Source organism: Dendropsophus ebraccatus, chromosome 7 (assembly GCF_027789765.1).
Source record: "Dendropsophus ebraccatus isolate aDenEbr1 chromosome 7, aDenEbr1.pat, whole genome shotgun sequence".
NCBI lineage: Eukaryota > Metazoa > Chordata > Amphibia > Anura > Hylidae > Dendropsophus > Dendropsophus ebraccatus.
Window position 1 is genome coordinate 54,991,888 of NC_091460.1, and position 16,872 is coordinate 55,008,759.

Sequence of the window (16,872 nt, forward strand, 5' to 3'; positions counted from 1 at the left end):
TCTACTTCCTCTGATGTGTTGTCAGAGCAAAAACTACCCACTTAGCCAATCAATGATCAAAGCAAATGGTGGAGAGCAGCGGGGACCAGGAACCATTGGTGCCACAGCTGCAGGAGATAGGGGCAGGTGAGTATGGTGGGTTTTTTTTTCCGTTCATTAATAATTTTGGGTTCTATGCATAGAGTAAAGCTGTCCATATAGACAGGACAGCCAATTTTTTGTGGAACTGACCACTGATCACATGTACTGTATATAATATCCAGAGAAAGAAGGATCTGGAATATTAGAATTTGCTAGTTCCTACATTAGAAAAGACACTGCCTTTGGCTTTAGATTATTTTTCTCTCTTCTTTGAATTAAGTATGCACAATTAGGAAAGAAAATCTTATAAATTCTAAAATGTTTGGTTTTGGCTATGTGAATAAGTAGCTATCCACAAATTATTTGTAGTGACCACTCGTCATGTTGCATATTAGGTCTTATATTCAGGCACTATTCTTTATCATTGTATATCACCTACTGTATGACATATAACAGACTGATAAAGAAGTCCATAATGGATAATTGATAAAGAAGTCCACTTTTTTATTGAAATAAAAAAAAAAAAAAAAAAATTATATATATATATATACTGTAAAACATTTTTAAACACCCCTTTATAAATTTCCTGTTTTTTTGGGGCAGATGTGAACCATCACTGGTAACCGCCCCAAATTACTGTATTATCATAATAATATACATAAAAGTACCTTGACTGGCAACATAGCAGCAATGTAAATGTCTTATATCCTGTGAGGGGAAAGTCAGTTCATGATAGAAACATAGAAGATTGTCGGCAGAAAAAGACCACTGGGTCCATCTAGTCTGACCTTTTAGTATTATCTTTCTTATTATCTTAGGATAGATATATGTCTATCCCAGGCGTGTTTAAATTCTGTTATTGTAGATTTACCAACCACCTCTGCTGGAAGTTTGTTCCAGGTATCTACTACTCTTTCAGTAAAATATATTTTCTCATGTTGCTTCTGATCTTTCCCTCAACTAATCTCTCACTGTGTCCTCTTTTTCGTGAGCTAAGTTTTTTACTAAAAACACCCCCCTCTTGAACCTTATTTTTTCCTTTAACATACTTAAAGGTTTCAATCATGTCCCCCCTTTCCCTTCTTTCCTCCAGACTATACAGATTCAAATTCTTAAGTCTTTCCTGATATGGTTTATGCCTGACACCCTCCACCATTTTTGTAGCTCGTCTTTGGACCCATTCTATTTTATCAATGTCCTTTTTTAGATGAGGTCTCCAGAACTGGACACAGTATTCCAGATGTGGTCTCACCAGAGCTCTATACAGCGGGATCACAATCTCTCTCTTCCTACTGGTTATACCTCTAGCTATACACCCCAGCATACAATTTGCTTTCCCCACCGCCTGGTTGCACTGGTGACTCGTTTTAAGGCTGTCAGATATCATTACCCATTTTTATGATGGAAGCAGTTGTCAGTGGTCCAACCCTTTAAGTAAATTTTAAGCTTGCTTCAGCAGAAATCCTCATTACTCTGCAATGGAGACCAAGCAAGGCTAATCGCAACCAAACATGAGGAGCAGGTGGTGAAGAATCCACTTTGCATTAGTCTGTGTGCTACAGGGCTTATAAAAGTCAATGCAGACTGTACTGTGTGAAGTATCATGAGACATATGAACAGCTTCAACATTTAGTGTGAGGTGGTCCATCAGAAGAATTACTTGAACACAGTATCTTGCTGCTCAGTTATTACAGGGAGGAATGGGCTTGAGTAAAAGTTCTCATTCTTCTGTCCATCTGTAATAAAGGTATAAATCATCAGTGTCTCAAAATGGCCATATACAGGTGTGGCATAATGTTTTTACCATGGGTTCTCTACTAGGTTAAATATATATATATTCATGTAACTTAGTATCAGAACTGGGTTCAGTACACTCAATACCAGAATTAAGCTTAATACACATATGTAGCACTAGGATCAAGCTCAGTGCATGCATTACTAGATTTAAGCACATTACATACAGTACCAGAACCAAGCTTAATAAATATATGTAGCACTAGGATCAAGCTCAGTGCATGCATTACTAGAATTAAGTACATTACATACAGTACCAGAACCAAGCTTAATAAATATATGTAGCACTAGGATCAAGCTCAGTGCATGCATTACTAGAACTAAGTATGTTACATACAGTACCAGAACAAAGATTAATATTAGAACAAAGTTTGGTATATGTTGGGGGGTGCCGCCAGAACCTCAGTGTCCCTTTTCTCGCTTTTATGTGACAGCTTCCCTTAAAAAAATCCCTTAAAGCTGTTGCTAAAAATAAGATGGCTACAATGTAATGCATGGTTGCCTGGATTTCTAAAGGATAATAAAGAAGAATCCCCCACACAGATACCTAATCATGTCTCTATACCCTAATGCTGGGTTTACACGGAACGATTATCTTACGAATTTGCACGATAACGGTCGAATTCGAACGATAATTGTACGTGTAAACACAGCGAACGATCGCACGACGAGCGAGAAATCGTTCATTTTGATCTTTTAACTTGTTCTTAAATCGTCGTTCGTTGTTCGCAAAAAATTTGCCAATCGTTCCGTTTAAACAGTCGTCGCGCGAAAGTCCCGCCGCCCAAAGTCCGGCCCCCCGCTCGCAGCCCGGCCCCCGCTCATCTGCAGCCCCATGCACCTATGCGGGCGGTCCGGGCTGCAGGTGCGCCATTGCAAAACGATCGCAAAACGATTTTTCCGTACGATATATCGTACCGTCTAAACGCTGATCGTTATTAAAAAAAACGTTACTTCGAAATCGTTAATTGTGCGATCGGGCCAATAATCGCCTTGTGTAAACTTAGCATTAGGGTCCATTTACACAGAAAGATTATCTGACAGACTATCTGCCAAAGATTTGAAGCCAAAGCCAGAAACAGACTATAAACAGAGATCAGGTCATAAAGGAAAGCCTGAGATTTCTCCTCTTTTCAAATCCATTCCTGGCTTTGGCTTCAAATCTTTGGCAGATAATCTTTCTGTGTAAACCCAACCTAATTGTGCGTTTACACAGGCAGATTTATCTGACAGATTTTTGAAGCTAAAGACAGGAACAGACTATAAACAGGGAACAGTTCATAAAGGAAAGACTGAGATTTCTCCTCTTCTCAAATCCATTCCTTGCTTTGGCTTCCAAAATCTGTCAGATAAATCTGCCTGTGTAAATGCACCATAACACTGCATATAACAGTTGTTTCCCTGTTAGCACTTTCCATTTGTCCTTTCCTGAAACAGCTATTGTTATATATAACTAGCAATAGATATTAGCATCTGAAGATTATCTCATATGCAGCCTGATAGATGGTGCCAAAGATCAACCCTTGAACCTATTTTCTGTACAGCCCCCAAAATCCCTTTTAATAAACCAATAATTATCTGGCATTTGACTTTTTAACCTGTTGTGAGAATTACGCTTACCCGGCTTACACCTATCATGATTCTCATAGCAATTTCTTTCTGATGATTCGTTGCTGTGCTCTTCTTTCGGTCTTGGGATACTTGATCTTTCTTGGTTATCTATTAAGAAAGACAATACACTTAACAGCCACTTTATTATAACCAATAGGATATTTTATATGGTTTAAGTGGTTACAACACAGCTATCGCTGATATAGGTAGGTGGATGTGAAAGCATTCAGCTATTACCATAGTTTATAGTGGGTATTTGTGGGTAAACAACATAACACTGCAAACATGAAAAGTAGGATGATCAGTGGTAAAACAGCACTGTCTCCTTAAAGGCGAACTCCAGGCCCCATCTGAAAATCCAGTACATGCAAGGGGTGGGAGCAACATAATAAATCTATACTTACCCATCCCTGTGCCCCCACTGAGAAATGCCCACTCAGCCAGCCATTGACTGGGGCAGGACAACGCTGCAGTCACTGACTGGCTGAGCAGTAAGCTTTTGATGCAGTGCTGCTGGGGCACGGGGATGGGTAAGTATAGATTGTTTATTATGTTCCCCCTAGCCCCTGCCTACACCAGGGTTTTAGATGGGGCCTTCTCCTTTAAGGCAAGCTTCTGCACTAGAGTTAATGTTTTCGAAAGGTGGACTATATGGCAAAAACAGGAACTGAACTTAGTGGTAAACAGCTATGCATTGTAGATGCTGAAACTGACAAAAGATTTTTTAGATTTGTGTAGGCAACAACTCATGACAGATAATCTAAATTAGGATTCAAGTCAGCTTGTAAATGTACAATTTGGACATTGTCTCACTAATGCATACTTTACTTACAGGCTCTAGTGGAATTAATCAATTGGCATGGCCACCAAATAATACACTATTTACTAGATAAGTAATCAAAACTGCATTTTATTGCTTTCAAGTGTAAAATAATGCACTTGATGAGAGATCCTCGGATTATCATATTGGCAGTTCTTTTTTGGCAAAGACTTCAGAAGAGAAGGATTCAGGGGTAGTGATTTCTGACAGCCTTAACGTGACTCTGTACCTACAATCCACCCCCCCCCCCCCAAACCGCTTGCACCTTCGAATAGATGCTTTTAATCCAAGATCTGTCCTGGAGTCGGTTCGGCAGGTGATGCAGTTATTGTCCTAAAAAACAACTTTTAAACTGGCAGCCCTTTGTCAAACAGCCGTGGCTGTGCCCATCTTTACACTACCCCTCCATCCCTCCTCTCCACCCTCTTCATCATGAGGAATGCCCCTAGAACAGTTTCTCCTGTCTGAACATTGCACAGGTGCTTTAACAATCCAGCCCATGTGCTGTGCTGACACAGGTGAGGAATAGGAGACAATCTGCCTGGGGCATTCCTAATGATGAGGAGGGAGGGGAGGAGGGACAGAGAGGTTGTGCCAGCCTAATGCATACACAATGTAGACCACGGCCGTTGGGCACAGGGCTGCCAATTAAAAAGTTGTTTTTTTAAGACAATAACTGCATCAGCTGTCGAGCGGACCCCAGGACAGATCTTGGATTAAAAGCAGCTATCCGAAGGTACAAGTGGTTTGGGGAGGACAGATTGTGAGTACAGAGTCGCTTTAAATTAATGAGTAACCAGTGCAACCAGGCTGTAGGGAAAGCAAATTGTATGCTGGGGTGTACCGCTAGAGGTATAACCAGTAGGAAGAGGGAGATTGTGATCCTGCTGTTTAGAGCTCTGGTGAGGCCACATCTGGAATATTGTGTCTAGTTCTAGAGACCTCACCTACAAAAAGGTATTGGTGGAATAGAACGGGACCAAAGACGGGCTACAAAATAGTGGAGGGTGTCAGGCATAAAACATATCAGGAAAGACTTAAGGATTTGAATCTGTATAGTCTGGAGGAAAGAAGGGAAAGAGGGGACATGATTGAAACCTTTATATATGTTAGGGATAAATAAGGTTCAGGAGGGAAGTGTTTTTAAAAAGAAAAAGTAACACAAGAACAAGGGGACACAATCTGAGGTTAGTTGGGGAAAAGTTCAGAAACAGCATCAAAAAATATTACTTTACTGAAAGAGTAGTAGATGTGGTTGGTAAATCTACAATAACTGAATGTAATCCTGCCTGGTAAAAACATATATCTATCCTCAGATACTAATAAAAGAAATAATGAAGGGGCAGAATAGATGGATCAACTGGTCTTTTTCTGCCAACAGTCTTCTGTTTCAATTTTAGTATATATTTCCTGCACCAGGGACTTCTTCCTAACAAATAGGTGCTTAGAATAAAATCTTTAGAGAGGATGTACCACCAGGTACATCCTCTTTAATCTGAACCCACTGATCAAACGGCGGCGGCACGGGGAAGCCGATGCCACAGTCCGTTTTTCGGACCGTGGCCTGGTTCCCGTGCACGGCGCCGTTTTATGCACCGGAACCGGCCGGTGCTCAAGCACTGGAGGCCGGCCGGCCTGCCCCCAGTTGGAGGGAATTTCCTCCCCTGTATGACGAGGGTCCGTTCATTCCAAGGGAGCCGCATCATACAGGGGAGGGAATTCCCTCCGACTGGGGGCGGCCCAGCCTACCTCCAGTGCTTGAGCACCGGCCGGTTCCGGTGCATAGAACGGCGCCATGCACGGGAACCAGGCCGCAGACCCGTGCCGGAGCCGTTCAATTAGTGGGTTCAGATTAAAGAGGATGTATCTGGTGGTACATCCTCTTTAAGGATCTTGAGTGCTATAAAAAAAATATTCAGGAAACAGATCTAAAATATTCACTCACTTGCTATTTATCACTGGTAGACTACATTTGGTCAATGGTTATGCAATGATATATGTCAGAATACCTTTTTGCTGGTATCCCAACAAATACTGGCAACATAGTCCAATAATGTGACGAACGGACACTCCGTTTTAATGTGGCCCTTGGGAGTAGTACAATCCAATACCTGACCATAGTTCAGAAAATGCTGTGTACATTTCCTCTAAAATACAGTGCCTTCCAGCCTTATCTTCAGCATTGTCCCATAGATGTCATGTTTCGTTGTGATCTACAGATCACCGATGCACATAGAGATATATATAATAAAAACTTCACATGAACTACAACTGATTATGTTCCATATTTTTATACTTACTGTTTATTACTGGATGCGTTCTTTTTTCTTGTTTGACTTTGTAAATAATGATGATAAATCCACATATAAAAACAAGCGAGATTAGGAACAGCCAGACGATACCCAGGGGTCTTGTGTAAACTGCTTTTGGAAATGAACAGAAAAGTCATATGGGTCTTGCGTAATATACAATTTGTGTAAAACATGGAAGATATAACATGGACGTGGCAATAGCGACGTCATCAGGATGATGATGTCGCTGTTGTGATGAACCAGTAGATGGGGCTTTTTCAGTATTTTAACCAGTGATCTCTCTCTGTTGCACAGTCCGCTTAAATAGTCAGTGTAGCTGGGTACTTCCAACACAAGCGATACAATATTGTACATATAGACAGCTAAGACTACAGTATAGCTGGGTACTTTCCTAGACCTATCTACAGAATTATATAGCTGTAGCAACAAAGGGATTGTGTTTTTAGCTTTCATTTATAAAAGAGGGGTTGTTAAAGGGATTATTTGTCCCCTGAGGCTGTGCCTGAGGGTTTTGTTGTGCATATATTGTATCAGGCACCCCGACCCACCCAAGAGGGTACTTTGTGCTTTGGTTATTTACTCTAATGGCCCTATTACATGGAGTGATAATTGGCTGAATTAGGCCAATTTGGCCGATTATCACTCCCTGTAATAGAGACAAAAATCAGTCGATGGAACACTCATCGGCTGTTCGTTAGTTTAGGTTTGGACCTAAAATCGGTGGCCACTGATCGCAGATCGTTACATGTAATAGCGATGCGTGGCCAACGGCTGACGATTGCCCAAACAACAGATACCTTACCTCTCCCCACTCCTGGTCTTGCCTGCTGTGCTCCTGGTGGCTGCAGTTTACAAGCCGCTCAGCCAATCACAGGCGGCAGCAGTCCTGGAAAGCTGCGGAGCACAGGAGAGAAGACTACGTAGAGGTAAGGTATCCATGCAGCCTTACTGCCCCATTATCGGGCTGTCTAATAGGTCCAGTAAACGAGCACCGATCTAGCAGATCCACGCTCATTTACTAAAATGATCGGGCCTTACTTGGCCTGTGTAATAGGACCCTAAACAGTGGGGCAAATCTTGGTATAAGAGCCTAACACCCAACAATCAACTGCTATTAATGGGGGAAGTTGTTTTCTGCAAAATAATTCAAATAACTGGTTGACTGTGTCATGCTTGGAGGCTTCAGGTCCACCTCAACAGGAAATGTCAACTCTCTGAGAGGTTATCCATTCTTGCTTAAGGCCTTATTACACAAAACAATTTTCGGCCGTATTTGGCCGATTATCAGCCATTATGGCCAATAATCGTTTCATGTAATAGAAGGCAATGATCAGCTGACATGCACGATGTCGGCTGATTGTTGTCTTTTAATGTATTTCAACATGTTGAAAGACAAACGAGGAGTATAGAAGCAATCTGCTGCCGTCACTCCGTGTAACAGGAACGGCGGCAGTAGACTGCCGCTATCTCCTATAGGCTCCCTTGATCATCCGAGTAGCAACCCCCGCAGCGAGTGATGAACAAGGAGCAAGTGAGCGCTGACCTGCCTGACTTCTGGATATCCCCGTGTAATAGGGGCTTGATTGTAACTGCTGTTTATCACATCTGGAATCACAGATGCATGCAAAGTTTGGTACAAAGAAAGAAAGGAGGCAGTTTTAGTTCCTGACACTAATACATATCCATATGCCGTAGTCAGCAGAAGGACAAAATGTGCTACTCACATGAAACTCGACTTTCAAAGTATAAGGACACATTAATGAAATCATGATGAAGCCCCACGTCTTGATAATGTAACTGATCCATTGTTCTGTTATGTTCTGTAAAATTACTTATGTGGATCTCAAGCGAGAAAGCAACAGAGGTATACTCATCTTCTTGAAAATCTATCTTGACAAAGTTGGATTCCACTTCTGGGTAGTAAAAATTTTTTCCTTCTACGTTCAGTGAGACATTTATTAACTTTCCTGCATTAAAACAAATGTACAAATTATTCCATTGCTTAGATCCAGTGTGTACATATATATATTTATTTTTTTAAGCAGTGACTATATCTACTATGTTTACACAGCAGTACACTGGGGTCTACTTCTGAAAAAGCTAAAGCAAAAGAAAAAACAAGGCTGCTTCGCTCGTCTCCACTAATTTTGCCAAAAAGATTAAAGCTTTACCTTCATCAGCAAACTTCCAACGGACCATCAATCATTTTTAACAAATAATAGTTACAAAATGATCTAAATAATAGAACTTCTATGTCATGAGGTGAGATGAGCATCTTGTCTCAGGTGGCAGATCGCCCTGAGGAAGGCTATGCACAGACCTACATATATCTGTGTATGCGGGATAGAACGGCCATGTACAGCCACCCCCCACATACCCTGACATTTGCAGAAGACCCAGTTCAAGAGCCTCACATGACAACATTGCATAATCCAAAGGTCCTTGAAACACACCAAAAGCAAGTCTCCAAACAGAAAGAGGTGGACAGTAAGTATAGTTTGTGTGTATTCTATATGATGGGTCAATATGATAAGTATAGTTCTCAGCATCTGCCATTTGCCCTGTAAATACACATCACAGCTCAGTTCCACTGACGTTAATTAAATGGAGCTGAATTGTAATACCACACATAGCCTGGGGGAACAGGAGTGGTGCTGTCTTTGCAAGAAAGCAGCTGTGCCTTTTCTAATCTTGGATTAATGGACATTGCACAGTATCACTTCTTTTCATTTGTCTTCACTTCACTTATTTTCTGTAGTTATTTTAGGTCTTAATATACTTTGGGATAAGTGTTTTTATCTGCTTTGGGGTCTTTTCTGGGGTAAAAACGTGTTTCTGCCAGTAGATTTTCTAGTACATACATTAAACTAATGAAACCTATGAATGCATCCAGTATAGGTGTGAGCATAGCATAATAATATTGATGCTTAGGCGCACCAACCCTTTGTGATAAAAATTTGGACCCATGGAAAACATGGGAAGGGCAACATGCCCCTGATTTACCAGGTGTCTTTTACATTCCATCCCTTTTCACAACCTCCATTATTTTTAATGTAGACATCATTTATAATATTCAATATACTGCACAGATTTTTTTTTTACAATTTGCTTATTTTTAATATTTATAATTGTTCATCTTAGGCAACATTCACATGTTCCGCAGTTTTTCAAGACCGTATATTATGTCTGCAATCCATAATCCATTTATAAACCGTATTTTTTTGGCGGATCTGCAAAAAATGGGAAGGTGATAGTTAATTTAAAGTAATCTGTCATTTTTGCAGACATTGCGGATATTACTTCCCTAATGTCTGCAAAATACGGATGCTCCCGTAGACTCAATCCTCACTGCAATTACGGCCTGTATTAGGGTAAACAGCCCAATAGAAATCAATGGGCCCTAAATTTGTCCGTAATTGCTCAATTTCTCCCCTTTCCCTGCCAGCTGTTAGCCGTCGGCTACAGCTGGACTTCTCCCGGACTGGCCATTTTCACACTCAGTATAACAGTGGCCGGATCACAGAACGGCCGGCGTTACTGAAGATCATCCCGGCAGGTACTGCAGTACCGGCTGTATGAACTTCATTTATGCTGAATTCACAGCTGCACACAATGGAGTGTGCGGCCGGAGCCGCATGCTCCATTGTGTAAACTGACAGGTTCTCTGCGACCGCTATTCAATGAATAGCGGCCGCAGAAAACTGACATGTCAGTTTTTTGCGCAGCTGGATGGCATCCTGGTTGGAGTGTATATGCTCCGGCCAGGATTCCATTCATTCCCATACACGGCTTTGATTTATACAAGACATATGTTGTGTGAATATAGCCTTAAAGTGTATATCCAGACTTGGTCTTGTGCCCATTCAGCAACTTTACCGCCCGTAATGAGCTGTGTCTCTGCACACTAATCTTTGCGGACAAACAGGAGAACAGCTTTGGATGTGCACTATTATCCCTATAGCTGTTGGCTACATGGGAGCTGGGCCAACAGTTTAAGTGTATCGCCACCTTATTTGTGTTCAGGATGCTGAGAGCTATAATGTGGTTTGGCATGTTCCTCTCATATCACAGAGCTGTTTCAGATTGTCATCATTTATTTCCTTGACTAACAAGATACTGATCTCTGTAACTGCTCTGTACAGCCATTAAAATACTGAATATGTATAGTTTGCTGTCTTGCAGATGAAGGGACAGCCAAAGCAGCCTTTCGTTTGTGATAATACTCCATAGCTCAGTTTCCTTCTGAGCTGAGTTGTAATACCACATACAACCTAAGGACAGGTGTGGCGCTGTTTTTCGAAGAAACCTAAGTTTTTTTCCAATCCTACATAACCTCTTGAACTGTCTCTAATACAGAGTTTAAGCTGTTTCTAACTGTCTGGCGCTCATGAGTATCAGAATATCACACTCCAAGTTAATTATTTCTGGTTTTGGACTTAATATTAGACTATCTGCTTATTAGACAAATTAAGTTTAAAGTTAAAGGACTAAATAAGGTTCGGGAGGGAAATGTTTTTAGAAAAACTCTGAACTCAAGAACAAGAGGACACAGTGAGAGGTTAGTTGGGAAAAAAATCTGAAAAAATTGAGAAAATATTACTTTACTGAAAGTGTAGTAGATGCTTGGAACAAACTTCCAGCAGATGTGGTTGGTAAATCTACAATAACTAAATGTAAACCTGCCTGGGATAAAGATCTATCTATCCTAAGATAATAAGAAAGAAAATACTAAAAGGGAAGACCAGATGGACCAAGTGGTCTTTTTCTGCCGACAATCTTCTATGTCTCTAGTTACATTCATACCTTGTGCGCTCATTACTTGAGACAATGGATTTGCGTTTCTTTGTGGATAACACATGAAAACAGCTGACGTGTTCATATAAAAACCAAGTGTGATGGAAGATAATGTTCCATTTTGTGCTGCAACAGTCTCTACAACCTCTTTGCTTTTGTTTTCTTGCAAATTACATATTAACGGTAAGATGTAGGAGCTATCCATCATACAGGGATCAATACATGATAGGTCTTCGGAGATACCTATGGAGGAGTACAATGAGATTATCATGGACAAATATTATAATATGCAATATAAGGCTAGGTTCACACTATGTATCTGTGCGGCTGTATTGCGGGCGGTAAATCATTGGCCGGATTTTTCCGGTTCATGCGTACGCTGGAAAGTATACGATATACGGCTGCACAGTGCACACTATGTATGAATCTACGGCCCTATCGTAAATGGACCCGTAAAAAATGAACAAGACCATTGTTTGCGGCTGGAAATGCGGCCGTGGATTGACAGGCGGTCCGTACGGAGTACTTCCAAAATAGCCGGCAATGATGCCGAATGCCAATGCCTCTAATAGTTAATATATTAAATTAATAAAACACATTTTCTTTGTAATAAAGTCCCTTTCGTTGTTCAATAATTTAATTCTAAAGAATCCATCATTGTGCAATTAAATATACTGTTAAAATAAATATATGTATAAATAAATGTATATTTATATATATATTTATTTTTTGACAGTATATTTAATTGCACAATAATGGATTCGTTTAAATTAAATTATTGAACAACGAAACTGATTTTATTACAACGAAAATGTGTTTCATTAATTAAATATTAATTAGTACAGGAAGCTCCATTAAGCCGTTAATTCATATTGCCGGCAATAGAGCATTCTGAGCATCACTTTACTTTAATTAAAACATGAAATGTTTCTTCTAATTATGTTATCACAATAGCATTATTAGAAGAAACATTTAGAATTATATGTGCGCTCAGCTGATTGGCTGAGCGGCTCAGCGCACATATAATGAGCCGGTCCGCAGTACAGTGATTTCATTGTGCTGCGGACCAGCGAAGAGGACACATCGGGGTGAGTATAGAGCTCTCCCCACCCCCTCCCCTGCACTGCACCCCTCCCAGCAAGGAAGGGGGGTCACTTAACCCCTTCAATGCTGGGATGGGTGCAGTCTGACATCAGTCTGGCCCCGAAGGGGTTAAGGGGGATGCAATACATCCTCCCTTAACCCCTTGGGGGCCAGACTGTAAGCAGCGAACTGTAAAGATGCTGCATACTGTAAGGAGCACAACACCGCTCACAATGATGGGTGTTGTGCTCCTGTTTGTGTGTTTTTTGTGTGTTTCTCCCTTTTTGTTTTTCAGATATCGGTATCCTGGGGATTACGTCGGAGACCAGCGGTTGTTTGGTGTTTTTTTTAATAAAATGGTCAATGAGGGGTGTGGGGGTGTTTTTATTTGAATAAAAAAATGTTTTCAATTGTGTGTTGTCTTTATTTCTTTACTTTATAGACTTAGTAGTGGAAGCTGTCTAATAGACGGAATCCATTACTAAGTCGGGGCCTAGTGTTAGCCGGTATAAAATGGCTAACACTAACCCCCCATTATTACCCCAGTACCCAATGCCACCAGGGGTACTGGGAAGAGCCGGGTGCCAGTGGTCCCGGAGCGTCAAAATTGGCGCTCGTGGACCGGGCGGCAGCAGGCTGGTAAGATTTAGGCTGGGGAGGGCCTAAACCAATGGCTCTTCCCACCCTGGTGTTACCAGGCTGCTGTCGCTTGGTTTTTAACCCGGCTGGTTATAAAAATAGGGGGGACCCTATGCGTTTTTTTTTATTTATTTATTTAAAAATTGAAAAATGATGGATTCGTTTACATTTAATTATTGAACAATAAAAGGGATTTTATTACAACGAAAATGTGTTTTATTAATTCAATATATTAACCATGAGAGGCATCGGCATTACTGCAGAGGATCGCAAACCCCGGTAATAGCGATTCCTGTAAACTGTTTCCCTGCTTTCCCAGATGCATCCAGAGGTGTTTGCATCACTTTCTAAAGATTTTATTTGTTATTTTTAGTTGAACCAGATTTCCAAGTAAATGACCGTATGTTTTGAGCCGCATGTCTATTTTTTCCCACGGCCGTAGTTTCAGCCGCACATTTCCAGCGGCATAAAAAATACAGCCGCACACATACATAGTGTGAACATAGCCTAAAGCAGAAATGCAATACTATCATAAGACTTGTGCTTCTCACCCATCAATGTTCTTACTGAAGTTACCAACACCAATTAGTGAATTCACTATACTGTAGTTTAGGTGTATTGTCACATACTAGATACCTAGCTAAAGGTGTGAGGGTTACTTACCCATCCTTTACACTTTAGAGAACTATGAACAGGCAATATACAGTACTGTAATATCATATAATGTTTACATCTACAGTCTCCTTCATTACATACAGCCTATAGTCAGGGAAGGACTTAAGGTAATGCCTTATCCATAGGATAGAAAATAACAAGCTGGTTGGTGGGTTCTGACTGCTAGTACTCCCACCTACCATAAGAATGAAGACAAATCTTCCCCGGATTAAATGGTTTGCACATCCTCCATGTGGCTGGCAAACCTTTCTGTTCTCAGCACTGGGCAATGGTTGGCGGTCCCATGTGTACATGTAAAGGGTGCACCATTCTTTCTGGGAACAATTTTGTCTCCATTCTCCGGATTAGCTAGTTATCCCCTATCCTTTGAATAGAAACCCATTAAGGTTGACGGAACCGCCTGTCTAGAAAAGCTGAGTGGGCCCACATCCAACCAAAGACCAGACACCACCTGATCCCCTTTTGAATATAGAAAGAGGTGGCGGCACATGCCCATGGTTCTCTCTGGATGTGAGGGTATGTTCAGACTGAGGGATCCACAGAGAGAAATTCCCGCGAATTCTGTCGCTCGCCACCGCTCATGGCCACGCGCATCTCTGCCCATGCCATAGACTCCATTCTATGGTCAGGCGGATTCTGCCATCTGTCGAAAGAACAAACAGATTAATTCTTTGGACGGACGGCGGAATCTGCCTGTGCATAGACTGGAGTCTATGGCATGGGCCGAGATACGCACGGCCGCGAGTGAGGAGAAAACGTGCGGATTCCTCAGTCTTACCATACCCTTACTGAAACAGCTTAGCATGTGACTCCATCTCCTGGCTGATAGGATTGCCTGGATTTCAGTTTGAAGTTAGTATAACTCCCTATATAAATACACATCTGCAATTACACAAGCATGCATGTAAATTTACTTTTCTTGTTAAGCCTTTCAAGCACAATATGTAAAAACAATGTGCAAGGGCTTTTATATTCTCTGCTATATTTCTGATTTGTGGCTGTGATTACACGCTTGTCACCTTTTCTCTCCTTATCAGCTTCCTTGACTCTTGACTTAATAATTGGTTACGTATCTGCAGGAAGATATGGGTTCCAGGGGTTTAAATAAAGTTGTCTTAGGGTTAAGTGACCCTATGATTAACTAATAAGTGTCCCCATAGTCCTATGTATCAGAATTGAGAAAAAGTATACAGGGAGGGGATCGCAGCACGGGTCTCCTAATAAAAGTGCAGCCCCCCGTCGCCCGGCAGCAGAGATGACAGGAGCGCATAATGTGCACTCCTGTCATTGTATCACAACTACTCACCTACGCCCCCGGTGCCGGCCGGCTTGCACACATTCTCCGGAAATGGTGTGGACCACACAGGAAAAGAAGGCAGCGTAGTCCAAGCCACTTCTGGTGAACATATAAGCCGACAAGCATGGGGTAGTAGATGAGTAGTTGTCAGATGCGATGACAGAAGGGCACATTGGGGCATCCATGCCGCGATCTGCACTATCACGGAGCAGATCACAGTGGGGGTGCCTACATTCACTTGAATGGTTCCGAAAATTGTCTGTGGTCGTGGATTTGAATGGAAGGTGAGCAGTGGCCGCTAGAAAGGTCTCACATGAAACCAACATTTTGGTGTTCAAAACAACATTTAGGTAAATCACCCCAGATACTAGTTATTTATCTGCTTGTATCTCAATCAAGTTTTCTCCACATCTAGGAAATGTATACAAAAGCCAAAGTAAAGTATATGTAATAAACTGTCAGTCATCATAACCTGGACATACCACTCAACCACCAGCTATATATGCAGTGGCTTACGGAAAAGTAAACCATAAGTCACTTTTTTCTAACCACTTATTCTTAAATTTTGCACATCTTTCTACCCCCTGACCTGCCTTGGTGATCTCCCATGTGATAGAGACTGTAGCTGTCCTACTTCCGACTGTGAAGGCTTGACCCCAGCCTTGGGATTTGTCCAGGTGGCCTTCCTCCTATAAATGTGCACCTATACTGAGGCTAATCCTCTCATCCACCAATCCAATGCTTCTGATTCCCTAACCTTCCAGGGCAATGTCTACTTAGTTTTGAATTTTTATTTGACTTCCCACACTGGCTTCATTGCCTTCCTATAGAAGAGGACATGGAGTGTTTGAGGCTATGAGAGGGAATGTATAATATTCTCATCAGCAAAGGAAGCAAGAACACTTGTCTGTGTACTAGGATTGATAATAATCTATCTATCTATCTATCTATCTATCTATCTATCTATCTATCTATCTATCTATCTATCAAACTATCTATCTATCTATCTATCTATCTATCTATCTATCTATCTATCTCAAATGATTAGAAAATGGATCGTAAATGGAAAAATAGGCTTGTAATCCACTTGTACTCATCACATGTTGCCTGTTATCTCTTTAGCATCAAGTTCTCTTAATATGACTTACAAGTTAAATGCCATTTGGCCTGATATAGATGGACACAGCTTACCTTCCTTAGTCTTGAACCATTCTGGAATGCAGACAATGAGCAGGATTGTTATTCCGATAAAGAGTTTAAGCAGCAAAGAAGCTGTCATTGCAGACACGTGTCACAGCAAGAACGTACTAAATCCTAGGCTGCCCCCACTTACACTATGTAGTTACTAGTCATTTCCTTAGTGAGTTCCATTGCTCGCTTTCTGTTCTCATCACACTCAACTACAGAGAAAAGTCACATGTGTCTGAAAGGGAAGTGTCCTTCAAATACTTTCTGCATCTGAAGAAAAAAAAAAAATCTCCACTAACTCAGCTTAAGATGGTGCACATGATAAAAGTTGTTTTATTTCTTTAATCTTTTGAGGGGAGGGTTGGGCACACCCTACATTCTCATAAATGTTACATGATATTTTCTGTTAATTCTGTACATTAAGCTCGGTGATTGTGCTGTGCAACAATCTTGGTAGGAGTGGGGTAGAAGAACGTCTGTCAATTGTTGGATGGATAGTGGGCTGGTGGCCAGGGCAGCTTGTCCATTATGAAAGAGTCAGTGGACTGGGGGCCAGAAAAGCTACTCTATTGTGAGAA

General features: G+C 41.3%; 1 protein-coding gene across 1 annotated transcript; it reads right to left on the minus strand.

Annotated features, from left to right (window-relative positions):
* Positions 1 to 584: 584 nt before the first annotated feature.
* TMEM156 (transmembrane protein 156) lies at positions 585 to 16,385 on the minus strand. Its single transcript, XM_069976156.1, has 6 exons — positions 16,298 to 16,385; positions 11,422 to 11,655; positions 8,343 to 8,585; positions 6,607 to 6,729; positions 3,496 to 3,594; positions 585 to 1,817 (listed from the first exon to the last, which is right to left on the minus strand). Exons 1-6 carry the CDS (start codon positions 16,383 to 16,385, stop codon positions 1,738 to 1,740), a joined length of 867 nt encoding a protein of 288 aa, XP_069832257.1. The 3' UTR covers positions 585 to 1,737.
* Positions 16,386 to 16,872: the final 487 nt, after the last annotated feature.